This window comes from Camelus ferus, chromosome 3 (genome assembly GCF_009834535.1).
Source record: "Camelus ferus isolate YT-003-E chromosome 3, BCGSAC_Cfer_1.0, whole genome shotgun sequence".
Classification (NCBI taxonomy): Eukaryota; Metazoa; Chordata; class Mammalia; order Artiodactyla; family Camelidae; genus Camelus; species Camelus ferus.
Genome location: NC_045698.1, coordinates 94330965 through 94341092, shown reverse-complemented (window position 1 = coordinate 94341092; position 10128 = coordinate 94330965). Strand labels below are relative to the sequence as shown.

At 53.4% G+C, this 10128-nt stretch overlaps 1 protein-coding gene across 1 annotated transcript; it reads left to right on the top strand.

The window, feature by feature from the left end:
* Window positions 1-384: 384 nt before the first annotated feature.
* On the top strand, window positions 385-8573 carry CXCL14 (C-X-C motif chemokine ligand 14). The gene is made up of 4 exons (XM_006183565.3): window positions 385-702; window positions 877-982; window positions 4659-4772; window positions 7386-8573. Exons 1-4 carry the CDS (start codon window positions 639-641, stop codon window positions 7399-7401), a joined length of 300 nt encoding a protein of 99 aa, XP_006183627.1. The 5' UTR covers window positions 385-638; the 3' UTR covers window positions 7402-8573.
* Window positions 8574-10128: the final 1555 nt, after the last annotated feature.

Genomic DNA, 10128 nt, shown 5'->3' with positions numbered 1-10128 from the left:
TCAGGCCTGCTGGCACTCACACCTGGCACCTGCCCCAAAACCCTTTTAGGTCTCCTCAGAGAATCCTGGGCCGCGGGCCTGGGTCTCCCAGAGGCTCAGAATAGCAAGCCAGAGGGAATCACTCGAATCAGAAAAGCAGTGCCCTTAAGCAGCCTCTCCGGGGTCACTGGTTGTGTGCGGGTGCTGGAGCCTGGGCGTGCAAGTGTGTGGAGCGCGTGTGTGGGAGCGCGAGAGTAGCGGCTGTGGGTCTCGGTGTGCGAGTGCGCGCGTGGCTCCGACTGTACGCCTCTGTGATCACGGTCCCGGGGCGCGCGGCTGGCGGGGAAGGTCTCCTCCCCCCACTGCGTTGAGAAATCTCAGTGAGTCACCGAGTGGTTCTGCATATTAATGAGCTCACTCGCAGCGAGGGCAGGAGCGGATTTAAAAGAGGCCTGAGAGGGCGGAGGGAGGCTGTGGAGAGAGCCGGGAGCCGAGCGCAGAGTGCAGCGCTGTCACAGCCCCGAGGCTATCACCGACGGGCGCAGCGGGAGCCAGTGAAGTCAAGAGGTGCGCTTCGGGCAGAAAGAGCAGAGCCGCGCGCAAGGACGCGCGGGCGCCCTCCCCGAGTCCCTGCTCCCGCGCCGTGCCCCTCGGCCAGCATGAGGCTCCTGACCGCAGTGCTGCTCCTGCTGCTCCTGGCACTGTGTGCCTTGCTCGTGGACGGTGAGTGCTTGGAAGGTCCTTTGGCGCCAGCCTGTCCTGCCCTGGGGAACCCCCAGTGCCAACTGCTAGGCTTCTGGGGATCCCGGAGGCTGTAGGTGGGCACCGAGGGTGGTCAAGGAGTTGCGAAAGAGACCCCGCGCGCAACTGAGCGGCTCCCTGCGCGCTCTCTCTTAGGGTCCAAATGCAAGTGCTCCCGGAAGGGACCCAAGATCCGCTACAGCGACGTAAAGAAGCTGGAAATGAAGCCAAAGTACCCGCACTGCGAGGAGAAGATGGTTATGTGAGTTCTTGCGCTTGGCTGTGGGCATGTGCGCGCTACTTTTAACCCGGGGCTGGGGCACTGCTTAGGGCTGGGTCGGGCTAACAAACCTTTCTCTCAGCCTTTAAAGAGCCTTTATAAATGCCCAGCGAATCCTTAGGACGCTGGCACGGCAGTCTGGAGGAGAGTTTGAAAAAAGGGTCATGGTACTGTGCTCCGGAAACAGCCTCTCTCCAAGGAGTTGGCCCTTGCTAGGATTTCGAATGGGCAGCCTAGGTGTTGCACTGCTCGCCTTTCTAGGGTGATCAAGAATTAAATGGCTCCCATGTGCCAACTTAGAACACCCGGATTGAAATGACTCAAAATATGCCCAGAACTATTAAACTTGCACCCAAACTGTGAAGCGTGCTGCCTTCCTGTTACTGGAGAGAGGATTAAAGCAAACATTGTCTGAACTCCTCAGAACCTCCTTTCAGAAACTTTTTCTGATCAGGCGACCACAGCCAGTCAGTTTTTGGCTTCTAGAGATTCCATTTTCAGAATGATCCTTGCTCTCCCGACACTAGCTGGACTCCTGTGGGTCCCCGTCCTAGGGAAAGGGCTCTGCTGGGGTTAACGTGCCATGAGGCTGTAGCCCTGCTTGGTGGGGATGCAGGGAATATTTTAAAAACTGGGGCAGAGCGAGAGAACACTGAGTTTCCTTGCTCCTCTGCCTTCCCAATTAACCACTTGAGGCCAGCACCACTGTTCCCCATCAATACCCTCTTGGCCAGGAAGGGAGCCCTTGGCAAAGCAGCTACCAAATATCTGCCACTGACCATTGGCCCCCTCTTCCCCTCCCCCAGAAACAGGACACACTTTATTCTCAGTCTGGGCAAGTGCCTCCCATTCACTGGCCCTGCTGGCCCCAAGGCCTCCACACAGTGTCTGCCGAGGCAGCTCCCACCCCTCACCACCACCTGAGGGCTGCACAGTTGGCCTGAAGTTAGGGGAACTCAGAAAGCCACTGGGCCTGAGCTGAACCCCTCTGCCTTCCTTCCTGGACACCTAAATTAACTTCCTGTCCCTGCCCCTCTGCCCTGCCCCTTGCCTTGCAGACCCAGGTTCAGAAAAACTGCCAATAAATCCTTTTGGGTGGCAGCCAGAGGTCACACAGCTGAGGGAGGAGCTGCAAGCCCCTCAGGGTTCTCAGTTCATGGACTGAGAATGACAGGGACGTTGCAAGTTAACTTTGCACTCAGTGCTGAAAAATGCCCCACATGCCAGGCTGAGCTGCTGGGTCCTTACAGGGAGGAGGAGGGGGGTATGGAGTGCAGTGACATCTCAAAAGGACAGAACCCCCAGTAAACAGGGGGTTCCTCTCTTCCGTGGCTATACTTTTAAGAGTAGAGAGGAAACTGACAGCCAGGCAAGTGCAAGAGAAAGCTTTATGTTGCCTTGTGAAAACTTGCAGGGGTCTCATGAGATCCATACACAGTCACCCTCTCCTAAACCTCCAGCCCACACCCAGGAACTCACCCCCAACCCTGAGGAGCTGGAGATCTTCTCCCCTCTCAAGCTCCTAAGACTCTCCAGATCACACGAGGGACCAGCACTTTTTGCCAGAGCCAGTTTTCAGCACCAAAGCTGAACTAAAGGAAATTTTCCAGCTCACCCTGAGTCACCCAGAAATCTCTGATGAGGCTGGGGGTGCAGCCTGCTTTGTAAGTGGGAGTCCTTGTACCCAGAAGGGTCCAGGAGTGTCCAGATTCTAGAAAGGGCAATTTGTGTCATATACCCACCAAGCTTTTAATGGAAACCCTTGGCACTCCAGAACCACTGAGGACAGGGACAAAGGACCCAGAATTTCTCCTGTAATTGCTGGGGGCAGAAATCCTGTCTTCACCCCACAACCAAGTTTCAAGTCCCCAGATTATGACAGAGCATTTGAGCACAGTGGTAAGGAAGGTTGAGCATGCTCTCCTTCTGCCCTGACCTTCAGGATTTGGGAGCCTCAGCCTGCACACTGACCCAAGTGAGGAAGAGATTTTTTTTATCAGGCTTGGCCACATCTTTTCATTCCAAGTGCAAAAGCAGCCTTGTAGGCAGAGAGCAATGCATGGGCTAAATTCCTGCAGTGACTAGGTACTACTAGGGAGGAGAACTGGACTCCGCTCTGAAGCCTGGCCCCATACTTGAGACCTAGAAGGAGGTACCAAGGGAGTGGTAAGGACAGGTCTCATAGAGAGGACCAGCAAAGGCAGAGCCTGGTCACCTGGCCTTAGCACAAGACTTGTCCCTGCCCTGGGAAGCTTAGGCCATGGTGAGGGCCATAGAAACAAAGGACACCAGGAAGGGAAGAAGAGAACAGATTGCCCAGAAATTTTCAGCCCCTATACAGGTGGCAAAATTCAATTTTCTCTCCCTGTCAATTGGGAGACTAAGAATTCATGGCGACCCTGCTCCATTCCAGAACTCGGCCTGTACGCTGACATCTTAATGTTAGCAACCTGTGGGGTACTAGCTGATCTCTCTCCCTCCCTTCCCATTCTTTCCACCCCAACCTCCAACTGCCTCTCTTTGCCCCCTCAGCCCACTCCCCAGCACCCAGTCCACCACTATACCTTGCTCTTGCTGTGTGACCTCCTCACCTCTCACCTTACACTTTGCCATGTTCTCTAGGTGGGCCCTTATTCTTGAACACCACCCTTCCTCCCCCACCCAGAAGCTTCCTCTTAACTCCTGCCACCCTGGCCCAGCCCTGGCTGAGATAGACATAGCAGTTCTGGGCAGCAGTCTCGCCTCCCCTCCCCCTGTCCCAGGCTGAACCTCACATACTAAGGTTTCTCCTTCTCCTTGGCCATCCCATCTTCCAGGACAATTACTAATAACAGTAACTATTCATTGTGCTAGGCAGTTTGCATAGATTCCAAATTTAATCATCCCAATAACCTTAAGAGGTATGTCCTATTATTATACCCATTTTATGGATGAGCAAACTGGGTTCAGAGAGGTTACCCAAGGGATTCAGACCCAGGCCCTACACTCTGTCCAGTGCCACCTGCTTCTCCACCACGTGGCTAGGCCTCCTCTGGGAGTTGGAACACTGGCTGATAGAAGCCTGAGGGTGGTCTTATTTTCCTGCCCAGGGTGAAATAACTGGGACTTCGTGCTCAGGAATCAAAATGGTCTTCAAGGCCAACAAGATTAGCTTCAGAGTCAGCAAATGCCCAGCCTCAGAACAATCTGCAGAGGATCAAGGAAACTGGGGTTTGAAGGGTCAGACAGACACCATAGCATGTCCAGACTCTGCTGTGGATCTCCTCATATCCAAGAAATGAAGTCTTGCCATGCATACTTTGCCGGCAAAGTTCAGAGGAGCTGGAAGTGTCCCCTGACCTTTGTTCCCCAAGGGAGGCATGAGTGCTGTGAGCAGCACCCTGCATGGGGATGGGGTAGGGGGTTCTGCCCCAGACTCTGGGGGTTCCAGGGGAAATGTGAGAGCCAATCACTCTGTACTGGATTAGACCCGACCATGGAGTCAGAGATTAAGGGGACAACCTTCCAAAGAGCCAGGGAGTGAGCAGATGGGTAGGGTCCCTTAGAGGCCACAGTCTCTCAGGGTCCTAATTGGGACAGACCAGGCCGACCCACAGGCCACACTGAGGGGCTGTCATTCAGGCTTCTCAATCCTCCATCCCCTTCCCCTCCATTTCAGCATCACCACCAAGAGCATGTCCAGGTACCGGGGTCAGGAGCACTGCCTGCACCCCAAGCTGCAGAGCACCAAGCGGTTCATCAAGTGGTACAACGCCTGGAATGAGAAGCGCAGGTATGCCCCACCGCCTCACCCTCCTTCCCACGGTCCAACCAGACCAGATCCTAGACCTCTTCCAGGTCATCTAGCCCCTCTAATGCGTGAACACCCACCACAGTAGCCGCAGCAAGCAGATACCCAGACACTGCTTACATACCCTCAGGGGCAAGGAACTCACCACTTGGCAAGGCAAGCTAATACTCTCTTGGATAGCCATAAGCATCGAAAATGTATCCTTCTGTAAACTAAAGTTTGTCTCATTCTAACTTTTATGTAAGAGTCTTGATTCCTCTCCTTATTTAAATAACTAAAGTTCTCTGACCCCCAATTTCCCTCTGTCAAATGGCTGGGCGAGCACCTGGCATGGCTCTCTTGGTGATTTGTGTGGTTTGATGAAACACAACTGCTTAAGTGACTGGGCTTCTTAACTATAAAGCTGTGGTTACAACCACAAGATGAGGAGGATAACTCTTTCCCAACAACATAGTCTCCTCTCAAGGTGCCCCATGCCCCCTGCTGCTCAGAAATCTGATAAACTCCTTCCCCTTCAGGTACAGGGAGGGCCTTGAGTTTAACCCTTTAAAATCAAAGCCACTCTTAACTTCAGGTGGCAGCAGCAGCCAGATGACCAGAGCCCTGAACCAAACCCCTGCACCAGATCCCTGCCCTCTATGGGCTATTTCCCCATGATCAGAAAATAGCTTCCCAGCTCTGATCTCCTGGGGTCCCGTTTCTGGCCTCAGAGAGGGAGGCAAGTTCCTGGCTTCCCTATACTACATAAACGTGAGTCTGTCCTGGAGTAGACCCGGTCCTCACATATTCAGAGACTGTTTACACCTGTATCTGCACAACCAGGGAAACAGGTTTACGTGTACACACACACACACACACACACACACACACACACACACACACACAGAGCTGAGTTCCACAGGAGCTGGTGCCTACATCTCATATCACACAGCAGGAAAACCAAGGCTAAGTGGGGATGGAGAGTGACTTGCTTGGGAGCACAAGGCAGAAGCTAGGTCTCCTGGAGTCACCTTCTCCTCACTACAGCAGTTCGCAGACCACACCTCTGATCTCCTCTCCCCCCTACCCTCAGCAGGCCCTTCCCCGCTAAGCTCAGCCCACGACCAGCTCTCCCACAGCTGACACTTGGGCCCAACCCCAGTACCTGAGCCTTCTGTGCTGCCACCAAAACTGCCTCATCTGCAATTGCTTGAAATAGAAACTGATGAGAGCAAGAGATTATTTTCTATGAATCTAATGGGAATGAAGCCCTCTTTCTGGTCAGGGCAGGCAGCTCACATGACAAAAGCAGGGCATGTCCTGTCCAGTCCTGTCCAGTCACCCTCCAGGCCCTGCGTCATCAAAAGTGGAACGAGGCTAACTACAGGGCCAGTTCACAGAGGCGCTGGCACATCTTCATAAGGTTGCTTTGCTGGGAGTCACTCAGGCTTCTGTGCACTTGGCCCTCTTCCCCTCCACCTGGGCCACTCCTTTGATGAAGAGGAGGCAGGTCGGGGCCCACATAGCCCTGCTCTTTTTGCTCCTGCGAATTCCACTGATGAGAGCAGGAAGGGCACCTCCGTTATCAGGCCTCTTATCATTTCATTACAAAATGAGTTCATCCCTCGTCTTTAGAACACAGGGCATCCTGGAAGAGGATGGGGCATTCCCTGTCCTCCCTGCTGCCCCCCCCCCTCTGTAGAGAAGGAAAGTGTCTCCATAGAGATTTGAGATAAAGGAATCATCGTGAAGTCCTCTTTGCAGAGAGAGAAAGAGAAAATGCTGAACCTCGGACAGAGGAAGGAGGAGGCAGTGGCCGGCCTGGACCAGAGCTCCCAGCAGCTCAGAGCCCAGAGCTTCTGGCTGGCACCAGGAGCAGCCCCAGCAGGCATCTGACTTCAGTGCACAATTACTCAGGAATCAGGAATGAGGCAGACGGAGCCTTGGGCTGTCTGCATGTGAACTGTGGCCCCACGGCAGCCATGAGGCAGAAGAGAAGGGATTCCAGCCCCTAAACAGAGATGGTTTGGGAGGTGAGGGGGAAGGTCAGTTTGGGAGTGCCACGGGCCTGATAACTATCAGCCAGAGGAAGTGACCTTGAGCCACAGGCGTCTGTGACAGCCCCAGCCCCACTAACCACCCTTCAGGCAGTGGCTTCTGGAACTGGCATTTTTTTCTGGAGGACATGTATCTTTGGGCAAAATACAAAGAAAGACACAAGCCCAAATGGAGAACGAGGACGCCTCTGCCCCTGCCCCTCCCTGCCCATGCTGGAGAGAGGCTTCGTTCCCACCACAGATGTTGAGTGTTCGCTGGGAAGACCTTAAGTCTCTTGGGCCTCAGTTTTCTCATATACCAAGAGGGTTTGCTTCCTAGGGCTTTGAGGATAAAACAAGACTGCAGAGTTGGAGGCTGTTTAGAAAGGACAAAGCAAGGTTTGGGTGAGCTTTTGTGCCCACGTGAGGGCCTCCTGTGAAATGTGCCCCTGCTTCTCCCGGGCTCCTACAGCCCTGGGAGAGGCACTCCCCAAGTCCAGAGCAAAGCAGCTCAGACACTGGCCTGTCCATTGCCTGACTCACATCCTGAGCCACTAACATGGGTGTTTTTTCTTCCCAGGGTCTACGAAGAATAGGGTGAAAAATCCCTGATGCGAAAACGTCACACCAGTTGGGAGACAAGCAAAGGACTTTGCAGATTAAAAAAACAAATCCTTTCTTTTTCACAGGCATAAGACACGAATTAAATATTGTTACAAAGCACTTTTTACCGAGGGTCAGTTTTTACATTTTATAGCTGTGTGCAAAAGGCTTCCAGATGTGAGACCCTTTTCTCTTGCGCTCCAGATTCCATCTCAAGCTGCTTTTTAACCGAAAAGGGGGGAAACTCATGCCTTTCCTTTGTTAAAAAAGAAAAAGAAAGAAAGAAAGAGAGAGAAAAGAAAGAAATGCTTCTTTGTATTTGTCCAGACATCACTGTACATCTGAACTTTATAAGCGCCTGGGAGGAACAGGGCGCTTGGTTGAGACATTTCATAGCAGCGTTGCTCCCTTCGTAGCACAGGAAGCTTCCGCTCAGAGGTCCTGGCGCCTCGGCACAGCTGCCACGAGCTCTCTGGGGCTCATGGTCAGTCACAGCCGCGGGGGTGGGGTACTCAGCAGTGGCAAGCAGGGCAGATCTTGCTGCCTCTGTTCTTTGAGGAGCTTGAGTTTGGCTGCCAGAGAAATGTGCTTCATCCTCTCCGGTTAATTTTTACACACTCTAGGAAATGTTTCCAAGATTCTGGGATGGCGAAGCAGACGGTCCTTAAGGAAGGGGTTGGGTCCTCTCTCCAACCTGAGAGTTTGTGAAAGATTCACTGCTTCAATATTTAATGCTTTGAAAGCACGTGAAGTTCCCACACTGTTAGCAAAAACCTTGGGAGAAAACAAAAATACACAAATCCATGCACAATATACAGCTACAGACACACATGCTGTCGATGAGGGAGAAGCTTCACAGCCTGTTTCTTTCCCTCATGACAACGGAACATGCAGTGCTAAAGCAATCTATCTGTGACTCCCCGTGTAATTCTTCAATGTTAACCTGTGCAGTCCTCTTTTGAAAGCTAAGATGACTACACACACTTTCCTTTGTAAATACACTCTTAGGAAGGCCCCCTCCACACACGCCCCTTCAGTATATGTCGCCTTGCACTCCTGTGTCATATGCGATGTAAATGTCAGAAACCATTAGCATTGCATGAAGGTTTCATATTCTTTCTGAGACAAAAAGAAAAGTAATAAAATATATTTGAAATGTACCAAAGTTCTAGACTACTGACTTTTTTTTCTATTTAATTGAGCCAGAGTGACAATCAAATGTTTACCACATCCTGAATCAACCAGGACAAATGTATTGATGGGGGAGCTGTTGAGATCCCCAGGATTCCAGTGGGGCTCGGGCAGGGGCAGGAAGTGCCCAACTGAGAGGCTGTAGGGCTCTGGAGCCAGGCTGGCTGGGAGCCGCAGCCAGGGCAAAGGTGAGGCTCAGTTTCTGCCCCTGCAAGATGGACATGAGAGTGCACACCTCATGGCACTTTTGGGGACTGAAGGAAGCAATCCACATAGAGCGCTCAGGATACCAGGGCCCAATGAGCACTTGGTAAATGTGAGCTCCTTTAATAGCCACAAGACAGGCCACTTTGCGCTCTCCACAAACCGCCCATAGCCCCGCATCTCACTGGATCCCAGTCAGTCAGCCTGAAACAGGCTCCTCTGTGCCTGCCCAGGTCTCCCACACTCCGCAGGGCTGCCAGAGGGGATACACCTCCACCCTATCTGCACTTCTTGTCTGCTACACCAGGAACCAGGAGCCAGGCACCCCTGTCCCTTCACCTCTGAGGATGGTATCCTGGCTCTGCCAACACTTATGGGGACACATGGTAAGCACCCTGCCCTCACACATCCTCCACAGAGAGCTATTACAGCCTTTCCATCACAACCACAGCCTCATCCCTGGCAGTGCCCTAGTTCCACCAAATGTGTTCCTGAGGAAACTGAGGACCAGAGGGGTTAGGAAAGTTGCCCAAGGTCACTCCTCACATGGCTCCAATGGCCAAGCCCTGGCAGCCTTTTTGCTGAGAGGAGCAGGACAGGGTGGGCCAAGACCATGCTGAGCCAGGGCAACTGTGAATGCCCCGTGTGAGGCCACTTTCCCTTCATCATGGAGAAAGAAGGGAGACTGGAGAGGGAGGCCCCGACACCCACAGACAGAAGAAGAGAGTCCCAGTGGCAGGGGAGAGCAGAGGCCAGGCCCCTCTCTCCCAGAGCCCTGACCCCTGCTTGGCCAGATCAGCACACCACTGGGGCCTCACCAGGGCGGGACTGCTATAAGGAACCTAGCTAAGGGAGCCTTTTCACCCTCACCCTTAAGTCCCCAGCCTCCCCACGCCCAGCCCAGCCAATGCAAAGGCCGCCCCATCTGCTGGTTGGACAGCACGGGGCATGGGATTCATTGTGCCACTCCCTCCACTTACTCTAAACATGCCACACCCACCTCCCCACCCTGGCTGGGGGCTCTATCCTGCCCGTGGTTCTAGGACCAGGACTACCTCCTCCAGCCCTTGCTGGCCCATGAGTCCCCTCACTTATCTGACCTCCCAAATCACAGATCAGATTCCTACTAACAGTAACAACATCCCCTCACAGTGTGCCAGGCACTGACCCAGGCACTCGCCCTGTTGCTCCTCCTCCCCCTCCCAATAATGCTGGGTTGTAGGTGCCCAGACAAGGCACACAATGTGCAGGGGAGGCACAGACAGTAAGGACGAGAGCCGGCCTTCAGGCCCAGGTGTGTTGGAGAGCAGAAGGAGCGGTGGTTT